This window comes from Petromyzon marinus, chromosome 57 (assembly GCF_048934315.1).
Source record: "Petromyzon marinus isolate PM22_M1 ecotype Great Lakes invasive population chromosome 57, UKy_Petmar_22M1.pri1.0, whole genome shotgun sequence".
Classification (NCBI taxonomy): domain Eukaryota; kingdom Metazoa; phylum Chordata; class Hyperoartia; order Petromyzontiformes; family Petromyzontidae; genus Petromyzon; species Petromyzon marinus.
In genome coordinates, this window is record NC_133723.1 from 2,244,818 (window position 1) to 2,268,007 (window position 23,190).

Sequence of the window (23,190 nt, forward strand, 5' to 3'; positions counted from 1 at the left end):
TGATGTTACACATGTTACAACTTGTAAGGCCACGCACGCACGTTGTTGCTGTTGTTGTTGACACGGAACGCGTTGACTTTTATTTGTGCGAGTGAACGACTGCGGTCGCGATTCCCTTGGTGAAAACAAAATAAAAACCAGGGCGGAATTACCAACGCAACATTTCATGGTAAGCTGGGGGCTGGGGATGACCAAACACTAAGGAAACTAAACTAATTTGTCTTTTACCAGGTAAGGCCCCCACTGAGCTATGTAGTTATTTTTTGGAAGCGACCTGGCAATCACGAAATGACAGCTCAACGAAGGGGGCTCTCATCATCATCATCACCACGTGGACATGGACAGCCTCACACTCGAAACGCGTGATGTTGACTAAATGTGGAGAGGGGAAAAACCGAAGGACCTGGAGAAAAATCCACGCGACCACGGAGAGAGAGACAACGCAAATTCAAATACACAGCAGCAGGGCGTCGGGATCGAACGCCACGAACTCCTGTATGTCAGGCGAGGTAGTCAACATCTCCTAGCCACCGTGATGATGATGATGGCGTCACAGGGTCGGGATCGAATCGACGACCACGTGTATACCAGGCGAGGTGGCCACTGCGGTGCCCCGATAATGAATGAGGCACGTGACGAGGCGTCACAGCCGTGCAGCTATCCTGGATGTGGGGTGCCGAGAGGCTTTGCTACCCTCGCTGAAAACGAGCCCTAGAAAGTTGCGTAAAGGACGGACAACGGCGGTGATTGTCCGTCCGTGTGGCCATTGTGGCTGCGTCTTGATGTTTCCCGTACAACCTCGACTCTCGCACGAGCAAGCAATGTCACCACAAAGACCCGCTCCGTACAGCCTTGACAGATTGTGGGAAGCAAGTGTGGTTAGCGAGCACCTTATGAAGGCCGGCACAGCACACGAGTGGGTGGGTGGCCGTCCAGTGGCGATGTTTACACACCGCACCGGGCACTGATTTGAGGCCGAGTGGACCTAGGGGAGGCCCAAGACCGGTTGAAATAATCGTCACCGGTGCCGTGAACGGGAATCTAATTCGGCTGGCCAGCTTCGTGGTGCAGCGTAGCACTAACCCCGACACTACCACTCCCCGACTCTCACACACACACACGAGACGTTTTGGAGAATCGGGTTTAATGGAGCAAACGCGGGTCGGGGCGGACAACAGCAACACGAACACGAGTCGTCGCGAACGGCGCGGCCCGGGGGGGTGGGGGGGGGGCAGGAGGCGGGAGCCCAGGGCCTTGGGGGAACGGGGCACTGAGGCCCAAGGGGAGGAGGTGAGGAAGAGGGGGGGGGGGGTCACGGTGGGATCCCCATGTCCACGTTACATCAAAGTGTGCGGTGAGCGCGGTGGAGAAAGCGGGGGTCGGGGAGGTGGTGGTGGGTGGCGGGCCTGCGGGGGGGGGAGGGCGGAGTATCTTCAGATGGGCGTTGCATCCAGGCGGGAAGATCCCTGCGGGTGAGCGGACCCCCCCTGCAAGGACGGTAAGTGGGGGGGGCCCGGAGGGCCAGGGCTCCAGCGGCGCGGCTCTCGAGGAGGGTGGCGGTCCCGTGGGGCCGAGGTCACGTGGCGACAACGGCGGCGGTAGTGCAGGTGGTGGCGGTAGTGCAGGTGGTGGCGGTAGTGCAGGTGGTGGCGGTAGTGCAGGTGGTGGCGGCGGTAGTGGAGGTAGTGGTAGTGCATGTGTTGTTGACGGTAGTGCGTGTGGTGACGGCCGTAGTGCATGTGGCGATGGCGGTAGTGCAGGTGGCGGTAGTGCAGGTGGTGGCACCGACGATGACTGCGGTGGAGGTGGTGACAGAGGTGCGCTGGTGGTTGTTGCTGGTGGCGGTCGTGGTAGTTGCAGTGGCGATAGTGGCGGTGGTCATTGATGGTCAGTGATTGACGGTTGTGGAACTGGTGGTGGTTGTTGCAGTGGTGATTGCTGGTTGCTGGCTGTGGTAGTTCTCGTGGTTGTGATGGGTGGGGGAGGGGGGGTGGCGTCTCCCCGGATTTGGCAGCGCCCCTGCCGGACGGCGGCGGTGGCTGCAGCGGAGGGCCGCCTCCCGGTTCCCGTCTCTACATCAAATTTTTGTTCAACATAAACGGGGACTGGAGCTGGGGATGCGCGGGGGAAGGAGAGGGTGGGGGGGGGGGCGAGGGCGGGCGCCACCGCACGCGTCTGGCCGGCGCTCACGCAGGGTTTTGCATAGAAGGCGCACGCAGACGCGGGGGGGGAGGGGGGCGCCGGCCCCCCCCCCCGCGCCCTCTCCCGCAATAAATATCTCAACACCTTCACGTAGCCACAATTCCCATGCATATGGTTATTTACAATCCAAAAATATCACTTTTAGGCATTATCTTACAAAGTGTTGTTGACTACGGCGAGCGGCATCCCCCCCCACCCCCCCCCCCCACACACCCTGCTGCGGCGGGGGGCGCCGGCTCCCGGGTTGCCGGCGCGGATTTCGGACGTCGCCGCGGTGCTCGGCGGAGAGCGAGGGGGGGGGGGGTCGGGGTCGGGTGGATTTTATTATTATTAAAGAAAAAAAAACAGAACAAACGGCGGAGGGAATAAAAACGCTCGCGCCACTGGGACGGGAGCGGGGGGTGCGCGGTGGCGAGAGCGGGAGGGCCCCCCGCCCCCCAACCACCCGGCACCCCCCCCCCCTTCCCTGTCCGCCGGCTGGCGGGAGCGCCTCGTGGCGGCGCCCGTTACCTCCCGGCGTGCGCCGGCGGCGCTGTGGCGGCGGGGGCGGTGGGCGGTGGGCGCTGGCGAGGACGCGGCGGCGGCGTCGGCGGCGGCGTCACTGCTCCGTGTACTCCCACAGGTCCTTCTCGTAGCCCTCGTGCACGTGCTTCAGCAGCACCTTGCGCCGGCTCTCGCAGTACCTGCGACGTCGCGGCACAAGCGCCGTCACGCGGCGCCGGAACAACACCGGAACCACCACGCAACCTCGTCACCGGCGTGCCACGTCAACGGCTCAAGTGTCTTCAATGGCCTACGGCAATGCCGCAACCACCACCACCGCCATTAGTTCACCGCCTTATCGCCACCATCAGCATGCCGCCGCACCATAAACAATAGCACCACCACCGCAGCGGTACCGACCGGCAACCACCGAGGAGGTGAGGGTTGTTTTTTTGGGCAGACACCACCACCATTTTACCACAAAACTCATTCACCACCAAATCACTTTACCACTCACCGCCAAAACACAATCATTACCGCCACAACCCACCGCAGCACCACTATAGCCCACCATCTCAATATCCCATCACCACACCAACCAACATCTCACCACCACATCACCTCCCCCCACCCCAGCGGAGGTTAGGAGACCTCACCTGTACTTGTCTTGCACCTTCTGCTTGATGTCTTGCAGGGCCTCCTGAGAGATGTCGCGCTCCAGGTACCCGGACAGAACCTCCGTGGCGTTCTCCAGGTCCGCCTGGTTGTTCTGCGTTCACCACATGGGGAGTGAGACAAGCGTCGGCCTCGTCACAACCTCCTCACAACCGCATTCACTGTGGCACCCGTAACCATGGGACCCCAATAACTACATTGGTCACCATGGCACCTGTCACCATGGGACTCTAATAACCACATCGGTCCACATGGCACCCGTAACCATGGGACCCCAATAACCACATCGGTCACCATGGCACCCGTAACCATGGGACTCTCATAACCACATCGGTCACCATGGCACCCGTAACCATGGGACCCCAATAACCACATCGGTCACCATGGCACCCGTCACCATGGGACTCTAATAACCACATCGGTCAGCATGACAACCGAAACTATGGGACCCAAATAACTACATCAGTCACCACGGCACCCGCCACCCTGACATGCGTGACCTCATGTAAGCGTGTGCCTGTGTTGTTGCGTCACAACGCGTGTGCCGCTTCTGCGTCACAACTGACGTGGTGGTGGCGGGAACCCCCCCCCCCCCTGCAGACGCCACATTCCCCCGTCTCTAGGGGTCACCCACGGTGGCGGGGGCGGTGGCAGCGTCGCAACTCAATTCAGTCGCCCCCGCAAGACATACACAACGATCTCCGTAAACGCCCCCCCCCCCGCCAGCTCCCTACCCCCCACCCTGCGTGCTCACCTCGAAGATGATGGACTGGTTGTTCTTCTTGAGGTAGTAGGCGAACACGTAGGTGTACATGAGCATGGTGCGGCACTGGCACAGCACGTCCACCGCCTTCTTGAGGAACTGCACCTCGATCCACGACATGTTGTGCTGCTGCATCTCCTCCATCTTGAGCTTGATCTGCGCGTACAGCTTGTGCTCGAAGCGCAGGCTCTGCATGTGGTTCATGTAGCGGTTGCAGTAGAAGAGGTAGCGCTGCAGGGCGGCTCGCGATCGCTGCGCACGCAGACGCACGCACGCACGCACGCCCGGCGGATTGCCAACGCATCGCCCCCACGTTCCGCGTGACCCGGGCCTCTTTTGCCGTCGGGCTAACTCCCATCGGCACCGTTTCTCTGTCCGTGTCTGCTGGGGCCCAATCGCCCTGACCTCAATTAGGGAAAAAATTGCCGTGGTCCCTCCGTGCTGGGGCCCAATCGCCCTGAACACCCACCCCCCCCCGCCCCTCCCCCCACTCTGGGGCCCGATCGCCCAGGTGCCCGTGGCGAGACCCACGTGAGGGCTCACCTCCTGTGCGTCCCTCGCGGCCTTGGCGTCATCCTCGTTGTAGCGGTTGCAGTTGTACCTGGGAGGTTGGGGCGGAGGGTGGGGAGGGGTGGGTGGGACAGGGGGCGGCGGGGTACAGAGGTGCGTTAACGTCAGCACTGGGTAGGCAAAGGCGGCCGAAGCGTGGTGCCACACCACCCCCCCCTTTTGGCGAAGCGTCGAACAAAGACCGTCACTGCATCTTCGGATATTAGGAAACCACTGTGGAGCTATGCACTTTAAAATCATGCAGATTGAAAACCCATTTATTTAGAACTGCTTTCAGTGTTTAGTTTGTTGTTCTTCCCTTAGCACGGTTGGCTACGTACGGTGTGAAAGAAGTTCAACATGCATACACTTAAGTGCTGTCACGGACTTCATAGGTGCTCAAGAACAGCACTTGCCCCAACAGCCTGTTAAAGGCTACACAGGGCACCTTTGTCCATGTCTTGTGCATGTGCACATGTGCATACACCAGTGTGCGCATGTCCATATACGTGTGTATGCTAGTGTACGTGTGAGTGTGCGCGTGAGTGTGCATGTGTGTACGTTTGCGAGCATGGCGAGCGGGACTGTAGCGGTTAGCACGCTGCGCTCCGGATCCATTGACACAAGATTCCCGCTCACGGCCAACACCAGTGGCGATTATCTGAACTAGTCCTGGGCCTCCCCTAGGTCGACTCAACTTCAAATGAGTACCTGGTGTGATGTGTACACATCGCCACTGGGGAAACAAAGGCAGTCAGGCGTGGTACTGGCCACCCACCCCCTCATGATGTACCGTTCCAGCCTTCATAAGTGTTCGCAAACAGCACTTGCCTCAACAGTCTGTGAAGGCTACACGGGGGATCTTTTTCTTTGTTTGAACATGGGTAAACGTGTGTGTGTGTGTGTGCGTGAGCGAGCGAGCTAGCGAGCAGTACCAGGAGGAGCCATGTGGCTCCCAGGGCCCCAGGCAAACCCAGCAGAACTCGGCCTTGCAGCTCTGGTTACGGCAAACCATGTGGTTACATCCGCCATCCTTCTCAATCGTCACGTTGCACTTGGGGCACTCCTGCACACAGAGCCACGCGCAGCCACACCGTCAGGCACCGTCACAGAGCCACGCACAGCAGCACCGTCGCGCAGCCAGGCAGACAAGACACAGCCACACGCAGTAACGGCCTTTGCACGCGAGTTCGCGTGTGTTTAGTATTCGTTTGTGTGTGCCGTGCATGTACCATGTGCGTGTGTATCGCGTGTAGTGTGCGTGTCGAGTGTGTGTGGTGTGTGTACCGTGTGTGTGTGGTGTGTGTACCGTGTGTGTGTGGTGTGTGTACCGTGTGTGTGTGGTGTGTGTACCGTGTGTGTGTGGTGTGTGTACTGTGTGTGTGGTGTGTGTACCGTGTGTGTGTGGTGTGTGTACCGTGTGTGTGTGGTGTGTGTACCGTGTGTGTGTGGTGTGTGTACCGTGTGTGTGTGTGGTGTGTGTACCGTGTGTGTGTGTGGTGTGTGTACCGTGTGTGTGTGGTGTGTGTGGTGTGTGTAGTGTGTGTGGTGTGTGTAGTGTGTGTGGTGTGTACACCGTGTGTGTGTGTGTGTGGTGTGTGTACCGTGTGTGTGGTGTGTGTACCGTGTGTGTGTGTGTACCGTGTGTGTGTGTGTGGTGTGTGTACCATGTGTGTGTGTGTGGTGTGTGTACCGTGTGTGTGTGTGGTGTGTGTACCGTGTGTGTGGTGTGTGTAGTGTGTGGGTAGTGTGTGTGTGTGTGTGGACCGTGTGTGTGTGTGGACCGTGTGTGTGTGGTGTGTGCACCGTGTGTGTGTGTGGTGTGTGTACCGTGTGTGTGTAGTGTGTGTGTAGTGTGTGGACCGTGTGTGTGTGGTGTGTGGACCGTGTGTGTGTGGTGTGTACACCGTGTGTGTGTGTGGTGTGTGTACCGTGTGTGTTTCATGCATGCACCTTTGTGTTGGCTGCAATCCAGTTGGACGTTTCGCTGTCGTCATCACATTTCTTGATCCACTTCCTCAGCCACTGCACTCGGAGATTCCACGCGGAGGCGACACACATTCGCTCACACTCGCTCACTCTCACCATACTCGCTCACTCTTACGTAACCGCAAATGCACTCGCTCACACTCTCAACCGCTCACTCTCACCCTTGCCCACCCTCGCTCACTCTCAATGCACTCACTCACACTCTCAATGCACTCACTCACACTCGCTCACATTCACCCACCCACACTCTCAAACACAACAGCTGCCATTCGTCACCAATGGGTGGTGACGTCACCGCAAGCGCCACACCATCACCACAACCAGAGTCACCACCACCACTCACCTTGCACTTGACCGGGTCATGCCAGTTCTCTGCACACGTGAAGCTGTGGGCACAGACAGAGGTGGGCACGGAGGGGGGCAAGGTGGGGAGCATGGTCAGAGGGAAAATAAGGCACGGGGCGTTAGCACTGCCGCCCCCCCATTGCCGGCGGTCATCACTGGAGGCTTGGTGGAGTCGGGGGGGCGGGGGGAACGGGTGGGGGTGGGAGTGGGGGGAGGGTGTGGTCGAGAAGCTGGGGGGGTGGGAGTGAGGGGTGGGTGGGGTGGGAGTGAGGGGTGGGTGGGGGGTGGGAGTGAGGGGTGGGAGTGAGGGGTGGGTGGGGGGTGGGATGGGATGGGAGTGAGAGGTGGGTGGGGTGGGAGTGAGGGGTGGGTGGGGGGTGGGAGTGAGGGGTGGGTGGGGTGGGAGTGAGGGGTGGGTAGGGGGGAGTGAGGGGTGGGTGGGGGGTGGGATTGAGGGGTGGGTGGGGTGGGAGTGAGGGGTGGGTGGGGGGTGGGAGTGAGGGGTGGGTGAGGGGTGGGAGTGAGGGGTGGGTGGGTGGAGGGAGTGAGGGGTGGGTGGGGGGTGGGAGTGAGGGGTGGGTGGGGGGTGGGAGTGAGGGGTGGGTGGGTGGAGGGAGTGAGGGGTGGGTGGGGGGTGGAAGTGAGGGGTGGGTGGGGGGTGGGAGTGAGGGGTGGGGGGTGGGGTGGGAGTGAGGGGTGGGTGGGGGGTGGGGTGGGAGTGAGGGGTGGGTGGGAGTGAGGGGTGGGTGGGGGGTGGGGTGGGAGTGAGGGGTGGGTGGGGGGTGGGTGGGAGTGAGGGGTGGGTGGGTGGAGGGAGTGAGGGGTGGGTGGGGGGTGGGAGTGAGGGGTGGGTGGGGTGGGAGTGAGGGGTGGGTGGGGGGTGGGTGGGAGTGAGGGGTGGGTGGGGGGTGGGAGTGAGGGGTGGGTGGGGTGGGAGTGAGGGGTGGGTGGGGGGTGGGGTGGGAGTGAGGGGTGGGTGGGGTGGGAGTGAGGGGTGGGTGGGGGGTGAGAGTGAGGGGTGGGTGGGGTGGGAGTGAGGGGTGGGTGGGGGGTGGGAGTGAGGGGTGGGTGGGGTGGGAGTGAGGGGTGGGTGGGTGGAGGGAGTGAGGGGTGGGTGGGTGGAGGGAGTGAGACGAAGGTGGGGGGGGTGACGCACCAGAACTGGCGTCCGCAGGTGCAGCGCACTGGCTTCTCGTCGGGGTAGGGCACCTTGATGACGTGGTGGCAGTCGGGCGCCGGGCACCACTTGAGCAGCCGGTTACACTGCCCGCCACACCGCACGGACGCTTACACGAGCGCTTACGCAGCCGCGAACACAGCCACTTAAACAGGCGCACACACAGCCGCTTACAAAACCACACGGACGGTTAAACTAACCGCACACGCAGCCGCACAACGACTTGTGCAACAGCACGGCCGCTTACACGACGGCAAAGCCGATAAATAGCGTGGCACAATCGCAGAGCCGGTCATACGAATGTGACAACCAAAACAGCCGTTTAACATCACACAACCGTTACACAAGCACACCCAACACAAGACAACCACAGAGCCGGAGTTTGCCTTGCTGGTGAGTGCCGCTGGGTGCTCACCTCGACGAAGCTGTTGGTGATCAGGTGCTGATACTTGAGCTTCACTTTGGGATCCGCGATCAGCCGCCTGTGATACGGGCGGTGAGGAGACACAGGGTGAGGGGGCGGGCGTGGCGAGGGGGCGCGAGGGGTGAATGGATCCGCGAGGGGGCGCGCGTGGTGAGGAGGCATGCGGGAGTGAGTGGACCTCGGGGGTGAGGGGACCTCGGGGGTGAGGGGACCTCGGGGGTGAGGGGACCTCGGGGGTGAGGGGACCTCGGGGGTGAGGGGACCTCGGGGGTGAGGGGACCTCGGGGGTGAGGGGACCTCGGAGGCCATGCTCTCGCCTCATCCCTTCCACAACTCAAACTCTGCTTCAACAATGCAGCACAACCCTGGGCAATCTCCATACGGAGGGAGTGAAGGAGCGAGGTGGAGGAGGCTTAGGTGCTTGGGGAACCCAGGAATGGCAGGGGATGGATACACAGGGTGGGGTGAGCACCAGGTGTGTGGGTGCAGGGGGGGGGGGGGTTCAAGGCAGGTGTGGGGTGGATGGGACGGGGGGGGGGGGGCACTCCGGGCATGGGCGCGGTGGGTGCCTCACATGACCGTGCTGTCGTCGACCAGGATGTCGCAGCCATGCGCGGGGCAGGAGATGGTCTGACCCATGCCCTCGTCCATGATCTTGGTCTTGAGGTATTCGTTCCAGCACTGCACGCAGAAGCGGTGGCCGCACTCCAGGCCCGTCATGAACTGCGGTGGAGAGAGAGGAGGGGCGGGGGAGGGAGAGGCCACGCTGACCTCACGCTGACCCCACCATCAGCGCAATCACAACTCATTCTGCGTGAAACTACCAATTTGCACACATCTCTTATCGTCACTATAGCCGCGCGTGCCACACGCAGCGATGCTCTTTATAACCCAAGTGGTGGGAGAGGGGGGTGGCATTTGCGGCACTTCATAGCATCGAGGGGAAAATCCGAATCTCGGTGACATTTTGGCAGCGGTGTTTTTTGCCGCCGCCGCCGGCGACGACATCAAATGACGACGACGCCGGTTGAAAATCGCGACGTGCCGTTTGCGGACGTCCAGCGGTAGAAAACCACGAGGAAGTTCTCACTGACAAGAGACTTCAAAGGAGAAAACCTCCCTCGCTGAGAAGTTCATGAGTTCTACCGCTTTCTACACGTCCTTTTACTTTTAGGGACGCATGCGTTGCATTTATTTACCGAGCGTCTAACTCGTCGAGCGAGTGCGATCGTGCGACTGCATTGGCATAGCAACGGCGCACCCACTCTGATATCGCTGGGCCATGTACATTTAAGACGCTCGCACGAGTGTCATGTGACAAAGAATACATTTTTTTGTTAATGGGGAGTAGTTTTAAAATGGGATACACTTTTCACGTGGATACATTTTTTACATGGATACAGTTTTAACATGATACAGTTTTAAGATGGATTCAGTTTTAATATGGATACAGTTTTAATATGGATACAGTTTTAATATGGATACAGTTTTAATATGGACACGGTGGAAGCTACGTTTTGGAAGTAGCTTTTAGAATAGCAGCCACTTGCGTCAAAGCAGCTCATGCGTATAGCTCGCTACTTTATTACCAGGAGCTTGTAGCTTTAGCTCGCTACTTATTCACGTTAGCTTCCCCCAACACTGCGTGTGGCGACGGGTTTATGAGGAGCGGTGGCGCAGTGGTTAGCGCTTGAAGAAACCCGGTGACCCGAGGTTTGATTCCCGCTCACGATCAATAACAGTAGCGATTATCTGAATCGGTCCTGGTGCCTCCCCGAGGTTAACTCGGCCTTAAATGAACGCCTGGTACGGTGTGTAAACATCGCCACTGGGGAAACAAACGTGGCCCGTCATGGTGCTGGCCACCCACCCCCTCGTGTGCTGTGCCGGCCTTCACAGGTGCTCCCTAACGGCACTCGCCCCAACAGTCTGTTCGAGGCTATACGGGAGATCTTTGTCTCTATAAGGCCAGTCAGTAAAAACGTCTCGGCGACACACAGACGGATCTCTACCCAGAGTAACTGGAAGTGCACACGAGTTGAATAGATGTATATTGAACTTCTTTCGCACTGTACGTGTACCCAGGTTACACGCCACACACCCTGTATTTACATTAGCACGAAGGCAAAAACGGAAAGGCTCGCGGGCGGGATAGATTTTTCTAAAAAAGGAAAATAAATTCCTTACAAAAACCACGCCAACGCGATGGGCCCGACGCGCAGCTTCAACAGCGTGGGAACGTTGAGGGAATATTGCGGGTCATGGCAAACGTCGCACCCCACTACTGCAAAACCTTGGCAGGACCCTCCTCCTGAAAGAGCCTTGAGACTCAGTAAGGTTTTTTCTGGGTAAGCGAGCGGAATGATAATAACAATAATAGCTGCAAGGTTCATGTTGATTTTGTATAACCAGGGCCGGGGGACGAGTCTCATTTGCAAGAGTGAGTGACCTGGGTCTCCAGAAAAAAAATAAAAAGTAACAAAAAATAGCTACAAAGCAAAATGAACTGCGTCTTCACGTGAAAAATACTGCGCAAACATAAATCAACGTGAAATTATATTAACAATAATCTCGACTGCGCCGCCACCGCAAGTGCGTTCGCTCGCTCTCGTAGGGAGAGAGAGGGTGGTGGGTGGGGGGTTAACTCAGAGGCGCCACCAGGAGGACGAACCGCAGCCGAGCGGGAAGGCAGCAGCAGCCATGCGCAGCGAGTGTGCACCAAATTCCTCCCCCAAGCTCGGAGGTCCTCGACATATGAAGGCGTTATCGGCCAATTCATGTTGAGTGTTTATAAACGCGGGAGGAAACTGGGGTGAAAACCGGAAAAAAACCCACACTCTGTTCCATTTAGACGGGACCAGTGGAGTCCACATGTTTTTTTTTGCCGTACTGCATTCTCTGGGCGAGCCATGGTATAGCTCCTCCATGACGCCCACGGTAAAGGGAGTCTCACAACACCTCGGTGTGAGTCACCGACGGCGGCTTCGCTGTGCATGCCATGGATCACAGGCCACGGATCACAGGCCATGTGCAGCAGAGCCACCGCCCAACCACAAGTCATCGATTCCCGGCAGCGTGCGCCGACTCGGGCAGATATATTTTTAGACCGATGACAGTGCAATTACAAAATTTCATTTTGGAAAAACTTTCAGAGAATTACACTGCGTAGCAATTTTTTTTTGTTCCTGGGTAGTAAGTGTTATTTCCTAATTGCGTATGCCTCAAACGTAGAGAAAATGCCTATTATTTCCCATAAACGTTGTTTTTGTGACCAGGACAGTGATATTTTGAAATGTACCTCTTTTCCAGAACATTCCAGATAGATTCAGAGCTGAGCAAACTTGGAGTAACTTCTAGAACTTTCCAGTAATATAAATAGTAGTATAAATACAGGGGCCTTAAGCCCACCAGTTCTGTTTAGTTCCAGCTGCCTAAGTGGATACATATCTGCATTTTTCTGAGATGGCATCAAGAGGCCGCAAGCATCCGTCAGACGCATTTTGCTACGTCTGCGGCCAATTTATCAAGACAAGAGCGAAAAAGTACTCCGTGGAAGCATCTGCGAAGATGTGTGAGGTCTACAAAGGCATATTTCGGCATGCCTGTCGGGGATCAAGACAAACCCTGGGCACCTCATTTCACCTGCGAGCAATGCAAAAAAACCTCTGGAAGGTAAGATTGACAATTGTTGCTCGGAATTTTATGTTATAAAATTTGTAAAAAAAAAATTGAAAAAGTTAATTTTTCAATGTTTCACAATTTTCAATGTTATTGAAAAAATATATCATATATCAAAAATGTTTCGAGAAAATCTTACACATTAGTCATTGGTGAAATAACTATTTTTGTAGGATGGTACAAAGGTGAAAAGAGAGCCATGAAGTTCGCTATCCCAAGAATTTGGCGGGAACCCACTGACCACTCAAGCAACTGCTACTTCTGCATGGTGGACCCTTCCAAACGTCAGACTGGCAAGAATCCACCTGCTATCACGTATCCGGACCTTCCTTCATCCATCGCCCCGGTGCCACACTGCCATAAGCTCCCCGTACCCACTCCTCCGGAGAGAGAGCAGCCGTCTTTAGAAGAGAGCAGCAAGTCAGAGAGCGAGGAAGCCGTTGTAGATCCAGATGAAAATTTCAGAGGTGGAGCTGAGGAGAGAACCCATACTACCCCAACCAAACATACCTCGACGACTTGATCATAAATCTTGGTCTCACCAAGTCCAATGCCGAGCTTTTGACGTCTAGGCTCAAGCAGTGAAACTTGTTGGATGAAAGTGTGCAAGTCGCAGATCAGAGTAATCGCCACCAACTTATTTGCAGCTTCTTCACTCGTCAAAATGAGCTCTGCTTCTACCGCAATGTGACCAGTCTGTTCGAGCCAATAAGAATAGCCTGTAACCAGAATGAGTGGTGCCTCTTCATTGACAGCTCATCCAGGAGCCTCAAAGCCATGCTGCTTCATAATGGTAACAACAGCATCAAGACCTTGCTGGACGCCTTGAAGTATGATGAGTACGGCTGGGAGGTAATCGGAGACTTCAAAATGGTGGCATTCCTGATGGGTCTTCAAGGTGGATACCAAGTTTCCCTGTTATATTTGCCTTTGGGACAGCAGAGAAACCAAGGTGCACTACCACAGGCGGGACTGGCCACAGCGGACTGAGTTCTCTGTGGGGAGGAACAACGTCAAGTGGGAGCCACTGGTGGACCCCCAGAAGGTGCTGATGCCACCACTGCACATCAAATTGGGCCTTATGAAACAATGTCAGAGCTGTAGATAAGGAGTTGGCAGCCTTCAAGTACCTTCAAGACTTCTTCCCTAAGCTGTCTGAGGCAAAGGTCAAAGCCGGTGTCTTCGTCGGACCACAGATAAAGAAGATCCTGGAGTGCAATGAATTCCCCAAGAAGCTCACGGTAAGGAGAAAGCAGCTTGGGACAGCTTTGTCGCAGTGGTTCGTGGTCGAAAACGATGTGGAGCTGGTTGAGACTCTGGTGAAGAACTACGGCACAATGGGCTGTAGGATGTCCCTCAGAGTCCATATCCTTGATGCTCATCTTGATAAATTCAAGGAGAACATGGAAGTGTACTCGGAGGAGCAAGGCGAGCGCTTCCACCAGGATATACTGGACTTTGAACGCCGCTACCAAGGACAGTATAACGAGAACATGATGGGAGACAACATTTGGGGCTGATTCGTGAAAGTGATTTACAATATAATCGAAAATCTCGAAAAACTACTCACTTATAAATCTTGAGGTCATTTTTGTATTACTTTAGTATAAATACATGTAAATTTTGAGTCAAATGTGTTTTTTCTGACTTTATGTGAACGAAAAGACACAAATTTGCCCGTTTTCTCATAGAAAATAGATCAATTTCTAAATATCACTGTCCTGGTCACAAAAGCAAAGTTTGTGGGGAATAAGCCATTTTATATACTTTTTAGGCATAAGCAATTATGAAAAAAACACTTACTACCCAGGAACAACAATTGTGAATTGTGTTACATAGTGTTATTTACCAAACTCCGTGATGGGACTGACACACATGCTTGGAAACACCAAGTAACGGGTCCAAGCCTGGAGTCCGTAAATCAGCCCCCCCCCCGCCCCAATTATCTCATCACATCACAAATCACACCAGCATTGCCTTATTGTGACATCATCATGATGATGTGGGCGCCGCGGTGGCGAGATGTTAACTACCTCGCCTGGTATTCAGGAGGTCGTGGGTCCAATCCCGACTGACGCCTGTATATATGGAGTTTGCATCTTCTCCCTACGGTTGCGTGGATTTTTCTCCGGGTCCTCCGGTATTTCCCTCCACGTTTAGAAACATGCCTTTAGAGAATTTGGCTGATATAAAGTTCCAAATGATAAGCCACTTTTTGTTGGGCTATCACTTGTGGCAAAGTCGCTTCTTAAAAAGGGCTGCTATATAGCTCAGTGGGCCTTACCTGGTAAAATAAAAAGTTTTTTTTTTAAGTTTATCATCATCCTGCCCCGTTATGTGCTACTGATACTGTTACAATTCTTGAAGGCAGAGGAGATCTCCTCCATCAGGGGTACTAGAACCCTGGCCCATGCGAAGATATAACCACCGGTCAATGGTTGTCACGTGAAGATGCTGTCTGTTACGAAACTAATCTTTTTCAGAATCAGCTAACTAGAATCCAAGTGCTCTTTAGACTTAACACAAATAGTAATATTGTCGTGCCTTACTTCATTTGCTTTGCTTTTGTCGTTTTTATGCCCCATGCCACTCACTCATGCAAATGAGACTCACATCCTGGTCTCCTGACTTCTCACCTGGTTACACAAAAATTTACCTGAAACTTGTTTTATTATTATTTTATGGGTCTCTACGCGAGCCGATGGGTCTATGTGAGCCTATGGGTCTCTACGCGAGCGTATGGGTCTTCTATGCGAGTCTAAGGGTCTCTATGTGAGCCTATGGGTCTCTACGCGAGCGTATGGGTCTTCTATGCGAGTCTAAGGAGCTCTATGTGAGCCTATGGGTCTCTACGCATGCGTATGGGCTTCACGCGTGTCGCGGCACACAGACACAAGCAGGCAAACATGCAGAGACTGACCGAGGGAGGGAAGGTCAGGTAGCAGATCCAGCAGAAGACCTCCTGGGAGGAGGAGCGCGTGGACGTGGGCCGCGCCGAGCGCAGCTTGCGGTTGTTGGGGTTGATCACGTGGCACTCGGCAAACAGCTTGTCGAGGTTGCCATCGAAATACCTGCGCCGCACGGACCGGTGTCAATCTCCGTCCCGCATCGGGGTCACTCTCCCGCACGGCACGGGGTCACTCGCACGGCACCGGGTCACTCGCACGGCACGGGGTCACTCGCACGGCACGGGGTCACTCACCAATACACACACATAGCACAGCACAGGGGTTAAAGCTTGTGTACCTCCCCCCAGAGCGACTCCCACGCCTCATGAATTGATGGAGACAGCAGCCGAGCTCAACGCACACGCCGCTTCCAGGGCCCAAGTCAGCCACACCAACTCATACTCACCAATACTCACCCACACTCACCAGTACTGACCCACACTATACCACACTCACCAAACATTTCCCCATACTCAACATTATTTGGCAACACTCACCAACACGCTTACCCACTTCATCCCGCACTCGCCCACACTAATGCACACTCACCCCCACTCCGCCAGACTCGTCCATCACATACAAACACACACAGCCCGGGTTCCTCGAAGCAAACTCCCTAACCCCCTCGCCCCACCGTCCACCAGGGGCCATCCACTCCCCAGAACCTCCCAGGACCCCACAGGACCCCGCAGCAACCCCCCACCCCCGACTCGCCTCTCCATGAGCTTCTCCTTGTCCCAGTTGAAGTGGCTGAGCAGGATGCGGGTGGTAGTGGCGGGGATCTGTGGAGGCACAAGGGTACGGGGACAGGTGGGGGGGGGGGCGACGGAGGGAGCCTAGTTAATCTCAAGATTCACACTGGATTACAAATCAACACCCACAGGGGGTTGGAGGGGGGGAGATGGGGGGGGGGGCACGGGGAAGGGGGGCTTCTGCTATGTCCTCGCTACTTAGGGGGGGGGGGGGCCTCCCCACCCCCGCCTTCGTGATCGCGCCCCCCACGGGAGTGGAGTAAACACACGCTGCTTATGTAATGATGAGTCACGTGCGTGCGGAGTGCCATGACGGCGTGGCTCACACTGACAGGTGCGGGCAGTAGCCCCCCCTCTACCCCCCCACACGAGTGCGGGGGGGGGGACCACACGGAGGTGGTGGGGGGGGGGGCAGGAAACCACACGGGGTAGGGTAACCACATTGGGTGGTGGTTAACCACACTGCAAGGGTAACCACACAGGGTAAGGTAACCGCGAGATGGTAATCACATGAGGGTAACCACATAGGGGTAGGTAACCACAGAGTAATTACAGGACGGCAACCACCAAGGGTACGGTAAGCACACGTGAGTAACCACATAAGGGTAACCACAGAGGGTAGGTTAACCACACAGGCTAAGGTAACCACACAGGCGAAGGTAACCACACAGGCTAAGGTAACCACACGGTTTAGACGTACGATGCAATATGATTGATTCATCAACATAAAATCGCGAGTGTAGGAATCGACGCTACTCGATTCCTACGTGCGGCTGCATGCACTGTGCAGTCATATCTACACCTATACCCTTTGCAGCCACTAGAGGCCGCTACGTCTAACAGCAAATGTCACAAGATTATAATAAATTCATCAACAGACAGCGTTGACAGCACGGAAGAGGGGGAACCGGACAGGCATTGGACAACGCCAACAAGGATAATCCCCTATGGAAGGGGAAAGTAAGCTGGTAAATTGTAGAGGAAATGTAGGTGTAATGGAGGGGATAATTTGGGGGGTCGTGTAAGAGCTCTGTAGGGGGTAATGTGTGGGTAATAGAGGGTAATGTAGGGAGTAGTGCAAGGTCGCTGTAGGGGGTATTGTAAAGGGTCATATATGGTAATGTAGGGGGTATTGTAAAGGGTCATATAGGGTAGTGTAGGGGATAGTGTAAGGGTAATGTAGGGGGTATTATAAAGGATCATATAGAGTAATGAAGCGGGTACTGTAAGGATCCTGTAGGGGTTAGTGTAAGGGTCCTGTAAGGGGATAGTGTAAGGGTCCTGTAGGGGTAGTGTAAGGGTCCTGTAAGGGTCATGTAGGGGGTAGTGTAAGGGTCCTGTAGGGGGTAGTGTAAGGGTCCTGTAAGGGTCATGTAGGAGGTAGTGTAAGGGTCCTGTAGGGGGTAGTGTAAGGGTCCTGTAGGGGGTAGTGTAAGGGTCCTGTAGGGGGTAGTGTAAGGGTCCTGTAGGGGGTAGTGTAAGGGTCATGTAGGGGGTAGTGTAAGGGTCTTGTAGGGGGTAGTGTAAGGGTCCTGTAGGGGGTAGTGTAAAGGTCCTGTAGGGGGTAGTGTAAGGGTGCTGTAGGGGGTAGTGTAAGGGTCATGTAGGGGGTAGTGTAAGGGTCATGTAGGGGGTAGTGTAAGGGTCCTGTAGGGGGTAGTGTAAGGGTCCTGTAGGGGGTAGTGTAAGGGTCCTGTAGGGGGTAGTGTAAGGGTGCTGTAGGGGGTAGTGTAAGGGTCATGTAGGGGGTAGTGTAAGGGTCCTGTAGGGGGTAGTGTAAGGGTCCTGTAGGGGGTAGTGTAAGGGCCCTGTAGGGGGTAGTGTAAGGGTCCTGTAGGGGGTAGTGTAAGGGTCATGTAGGGGGTAGTGTAAGGGTCCTGTAGGGGGTAGTGTAAGGGTCCTGTAGGGGGTAGTTTAAGTGTCCTGTAGGGGGTAGTGTAAGGGTCCTGTAGGGGGTAGTGTAAGGGTCATGTAGGGGGTAGTGTAAGGGTCCTGTAGGGGGTAGTGTAAGGGTCTTGTAGGGGGTAGTGTAAGGGTCCTGTAGGGGGTAGTGTAAAGGTCCTGTAGGGGGTAGTATAAGGGTGCTGTAGGGGGTAGTGTAAGGGTCCTGTAAGGGGGTAGTGTAAGGGTCATGTAGGGGGTAGTGTAAGGGTCCTGTAGGGGGTAGTGTAAGGGTCCTGTAGGGGGTAGTGTAAGGGTCATGTAGGGGGTAGTGTAAGGGTCCTGTAAGGGGTAGTGTAAGGGTCATGTAGGGGGTAGTGTAAGGGTCATGTAGGGGGTAGTGTAAGGGTCCTGTAAGGGGTAGTGTAAGGGTCATGTAGGGGGTAGTGTAAGGGTCATGTAGGGGGTAGTGTAAGGGTCATGTAGGGGGTAGTGTAAGGGTCCTGTAGGGGGTAGTGTAAGGGTCCTGTAGGGGGTAGTGTAAGGGTCATGTAGGGGGTAGTGTAAGGGTCCTGTAGGGGGTAGTGTAAGGGTGCTGTAGGGGGTAGTGTAAGGGTCATGTCGGGGTAATGTAGGGGCTCATTAATTCAGCTCAGGTGCTGGGTGGATTGTGACAGCGCATGATCGTGAGGTGGCGGCAGCTTAGGGGGGGGAGAGGGGGGCCTAATCCACCAGTGGATTGAGCATGGCTGGTTATATTTAATGTATGGTTCATGTCGCGGTCCCAATGCTCCAACCGTCACTCAGCTACCCCACGGCGCGACCGCTCACGTCCCCTGCACCCCTCGGAAACCCCCTGTGTCCTCTCATCCTACTGCACCGCTCTCTTTCCCTCCCTCGTGCCGAGGACTGTCTTTGCTCCACTCTCTTGTTTTTCTCTCCCTTCTGTATTCTGCGTTGTCTCTCCATTTCTCGCCTTTCTCGGTTTCCCCCTTATCCCTGTCTCTCTCTTCTCTGTCTCTCCCTCTTCTCGGTCTCTCTCCGATCTGTCTTGCCCCCATCTGCCCCTTCTGTCTCTCCCCCTTCTCCTTTCTCTGTCGCTCTCTCTTCTCTGTCGCTCTCTCTTCTCTGTCTCTCTACCTTCTCTGTCTCTCTACCTTCTCTGTCTCTCTACCTTCTCTGTGTCTCTCTACCTTCTCTGTGTCTCTCTACCTTCTCTGTGTCTCTCTACCTTCTCTGTGTCTCTCTACCTTCTCTGTGTCTCTCTACCTTCTCTGTGTCTCTCTACCTTCTCCGTCTCTCTACCTTCTCCGTCTCTCTACCTTCTCCGTCTCTCTACCTTCTCTGTCTCTCTACCTTCTCTGTCTCTCTACCTTCTCCGTCTCTCTACCTTCTCTGTCTCTCTACCTTCTCTGTCTCTTTACCTTCTCTGTCTCTCTACCTTCTCCGTCTCTCTACCTTCTCCGTCGCTCTACCTTCTCTGTCTCTCTACCTTCTCTGTCTCTCTACCTTCTCTGTCTCTCTACCTTCTCTGTCTCTCTACCTTCTCTGTCTCTCTACCTTCTCTGTCTCTCTACCTTCTCTGTCTCTCTACCTTCTCTGTCTCTCTACCTTCTCTGTCTCTCTACCTTCTCTGTCTCTCTACCTTCTCTGTCTCTCTACCTTCTCTGTCTCTCTACCTTCTCTGTCTCTCTACCTTCTCTGTCTCTCTACCTTCTCTGTCTCTCTACCTTCTCTGTCTCTCTACCTTCTCTGTCTCTCTACCTTCTCTGTCTCTCTCTACCTTCTCTGTCTCTCCCCCCTCTCTGTCTCTCTACCTTCTCTGTCTCTACCCCCTCTCGGTCTCTACCCCCTCTGTCTCTACCCCCTCTCTGTCTCGACCCCCTCTCTGTCTCTACCCCCTCTCTGTCTCTACCCCCTCTCTGTCTCTACCCCCTCTCTGTCTCTACTCCCTCTCTGTCTCTACCCCCTCTCTGTCTCTACCCCCTCTCTGTCTCGATCCCCTCTCTGTCTCTACCCCCTATCTGTCTCTACCCCCTCTCTGTCTCTACCCCCTCTCTGACTCTACCCCCTCTCTGTCTCTCTCCCCTCTCTGTCTCTCCCCCCTCTCTGTCTCTCCATTCTCTGTCTCTCCCTTCCCCGTCTCTCCCCCTTTCTCCGTCTCCCTTCTGTCTCTCCCCCTTCTCTGTCTCTCCATTCCATGTCTCCCCTTCCCTGTCTCCCTTCTCTGTATATCCCCCTGCTCTGTCTCTCCCCCCTCCCTTCTCTGCCCTTCTCTGTCTCTCCCCACTATCTGTCTACCCCCCTTCTCCCTTCTATGCCCTTCTCCATTCACTGTCTATCCCCTTATCCCTTCTCTATATCTCCCCCTTCTCCGTCTCGCCCTTCTACATTATCTGCCCTTCTCTCTTTTATGTCTTTGCCCCTTCTCTGTATATCCCCCTTCTCCCCCTTCCCTGTCTCTCGTCTCCGTCTTTCCCTCTTCCTTCTCTGGCCCTTCTCCCTTCTATGTCTCTCTCCCTTCTGTCTCTCTTCTCAGTCTCTCTCCCTTCTCCTTCCCTGTCTCTCTTCTCCGTCTCTCTCCCTTCTCAGTCTCTCTCCCTTCTCAGTCTCTCTCCCTTCTCCTTCCCTGTCTCTCTTCTCCGTCTCTCTCCCTTCTCAGTCTCTCCCCCTTCTCCTCCTTCGCTGTCTCTCTCCCCGCTCTTCCCCTCCTCCTTCCCTGCCTCTCTTCTCCGTCTCTCTTCCTTCTCCTTCCCTGTCTCTCTTCTCCGTCTCTCTCCCCGCTCTTCCCCTTCTCCTCCTTCTCCGTCTCTCTCCCTTCTCCTCCTTCCCTGCCTCTCTTTTCCGTCTCTCTCCCTTCTCCTTCCCTGTCTCTCTTCTCCGTCTCTCTCCCTTCTCCTCCTTCCCTGTCTCTCTTCTCCGTCTCTCTCCCTTCTCCTCCTTCGCCGTCTCTCTTCTCCGTCTCTCTCCCTTCTCCTTCCCTGTCTCTCTTCTCCGTCTCTCTCCCTTCTCCTTCCCTGTCTCTCTTCTCCGTCTCTCTCCCTTCTCCTTCCCTGTCTCTCTTCTCCGTCTCTCTCCCTTCTCCTTCCCTGTCTCTCTTCTCCGTCTCTCTCCCTTCTTCCCTGTCTCTCTTCTCCGTCTCTCTCCCCGCTCTTCCCCCTCCTCTCTCTCTCTCTGGTTTCGCCGTTTTTTTGCCGTTGGAAACTCGACCAGGCGAGGCCTACTCGCTGACGAGCAGCCTCGGCACTTTCCTGATTCTTCCCCACGCCCGAGGCCGGCTGCTCCCGCTAGGCCGCAAGGAGTGCACGAGGCTTCGGCCCGGCACGGGTGACTCGGCTGGATTTTGATGGCGCAGGCGGCGCGGGGCCTGGGACGGAATCCGGGGAGACGGAGCCCGCGGCCCCGCGGCTTCTCGCGAGCCGCAGCCTCGCAACTCCACACGTCGCGGCCTCCGGGGGACGCGGGGGAGACGCGGAGCCGCCATCTTACAGCCGGGGCCAGACAGACGACCGGGCCACCCCCTCCACCCCCGTGTCTCCCTATAGCTGTGTGTCCTCGTGTCTCTGTCTCTCTTCCGTCGCTGTGTCTCCCTATGCACCCGTGTCTCCCCGTGTCTCCATACAGCTGTGTCCTCGTGTATCCCCGTGTCTGTCTCGTCGTATGTCCCCGTGTCTGTCTCGTCGTATGTCCCCGTGTCTGTCTCGTCGTATGTCTCCGTGCCTGTCTCGTCGTATGTCTCCGTGCCTGTCTCGTATGTCCCAGTGTCTCCCCGTGTATGTATTCCCGTGTCACTGTGTCTCCGTTTCCGCGTTTATCTCTTTGGCTCAGCGTCCCTGTGTCCACCCCCTGTGTCATTGTCTTCCTGTGTCTGTTTATCCCCGACTCTCACCGTGTCTCCCTATGTCATTGTCACCCCTGTGTTTGTGTCTTTCTGTGCCTCGTCTCCCCGTGTTTTCCGGTCTCCCTGCGTCTTCCACCGATAAGTCTGCCAGCGTCTTCCTGGAGCCAAGCACCCCCCCCACCCTTTCTCTCGGTCCCTCATTACATGGGGAGACAGATCTCGCAGTCTCTTCTAGACAGCGAGTCTCCGTATCCCCATAGGAGAGACAACCCTCCCCGTGACAGCGTGCCCACGGGATAGTTCAAACCTCGAACCCCTGTGACAACACGACCCCATCGGCCTGTCCCCCCACTAGAGAGCCGCCCCAAGTTCCCAGGGGGGGGGGCAGACAGCGTCGCATCGCCCACCCCGACCTCTCTCCCCATGTCGTCTCCACTCACCTCGATCACCTCGTTCACCTCCTTGATGCACTCCACCATGTGCTGCACCACCTGCTCGGCCGTGAGCACTTCGTGCGGGAACTCGTCCCCGTCGCCGGCCTGGCCGGCCTCGAGCACGGGCTCCTGCATCTCCACCTCACCCATCTCGGACGTCTCGTCTTCGTCATCGTCCTCGTCGGTCTCCTCCTCGCTGTACACCTCGTCTTCATCATAGATGAAGCCCTCGTCCGAATCCATTGTCCTGGCGGCGGCCGGCGCCGGTCACTGCGCGGCGCGACGGGACGCCCCTCGCGGGAGCCCCGCGCCTGAGACCATAAACCGACGGCGGGGGGAGAGGCTCAGCGGCGGGCGGTCGAGAAGACACGGGGAGCAGCCGCGATGGGTTGTTGGGGGGAGGGGAGAGACAGAGCGGAGACAGCCGGGGACGGAAGCGGGAGCCCGTGAGCAATAAACGCCTTCTCCTCCTCGTCCTCCTCCTCGTGATGTCACCGCCGCATCAACTCGTGACGTCACTAACACGCCCCACCCCCCTTCCCGAGTGTCCCCGCCCCCTCAGTCCGCCCCCTCGTCCCAAACTCCCCGCCCACTCGGCCCACCCCCCCCCTTCGCCCCGCCCACTCGGTCCCCCGCCCCGCCCCCTCGGCCCGCCTCTCCGACCCCGGTGCAGAACGCCACAAATAACAGCAACTACAACAACCACAACAACCACCACAATAACAACCGCCAACAACAGCAACCACCACCAACCACCACAACAACGGCAACCACCAACAGCAATCACCACAGCAACCATAACCACCACCAAACCATCGCGCCGTGACGTCACCTCCACTGTGTGGCTAACGGCGGCGGCTGTTGTTGTGGTCGTGGTGGTGGTGGTCGTGGTGGTGGTGGTGGTCGTGGAGGAGGCTCGTGAAGGACGCTGCTGCTGGGCAGTTGGAGGCAGTCGCCCCCCAGAAACAGCGGAGGGCGGAGGAGCGACGCTCACAACAACGAGCGGAGCGTCGGGTGGCTAAAGCACAGCAGGTTGGCACAGTAGGGGG

The 23,190-nt window shown here is 56.3% G+C and overlaps 1 protein-coding gene across 2 annotated transcripts; it reads right to left on the reverse strand.

Moving 5' to 3' along the window:
* Nucleotides 1–1,127: 1,127 nt before the first annotated feature.
* ARIH1 (ariadne RBR E3 ubiquitin protein ligase 1) lies at nucleotides 1,128–22,665 on the reverse strand. 2 transcript variants are annotated; one of them, XM_032975686.2, is made up of 13 exons: nucleotides 22,148–22,665; nucleotides 15,948–16,015; nucleotides 15,206–15,356; nucleotides 9,182–9,330; nucleotides 8,599–8,665; nucleotides 8,163–8,269; nucleotides 7,005–7,047; nucleotides 6,626–6,697; nucleotides 5,608–5,738; nucleotides 4,667–4,724; nucleotides 4,115–4,375; nucleotides 3,342–3,454; nucleotides 1,128–2,885 (listed from the first exon to the last, which is right to left on the reverse strand). In XM_032975686.2, the coding sequence occupies exons 1-13, from the start codon at nucleotides 22,382–22,384 to the stop codon at nucleotides 2,801–2,803; spliced, it is 1,542 nt and encodes a 513-aa protein (XP_032831577.1). In that variant the 5' UTR covers nucleotides 22,385–22,665; the 3' UTR covers nucleotides 1,128–2,800. The 2 variants fall into 2 exon arrangements, with proteins under 2 accessions (XP_032831577.1, XP_032831576.1); XM_032975685.2 differs by having other exon boundaries at nucleotides 9,182–9,384.
* Nucleotides 22,666–23,190: the final 525 nt, after the last annotated feature.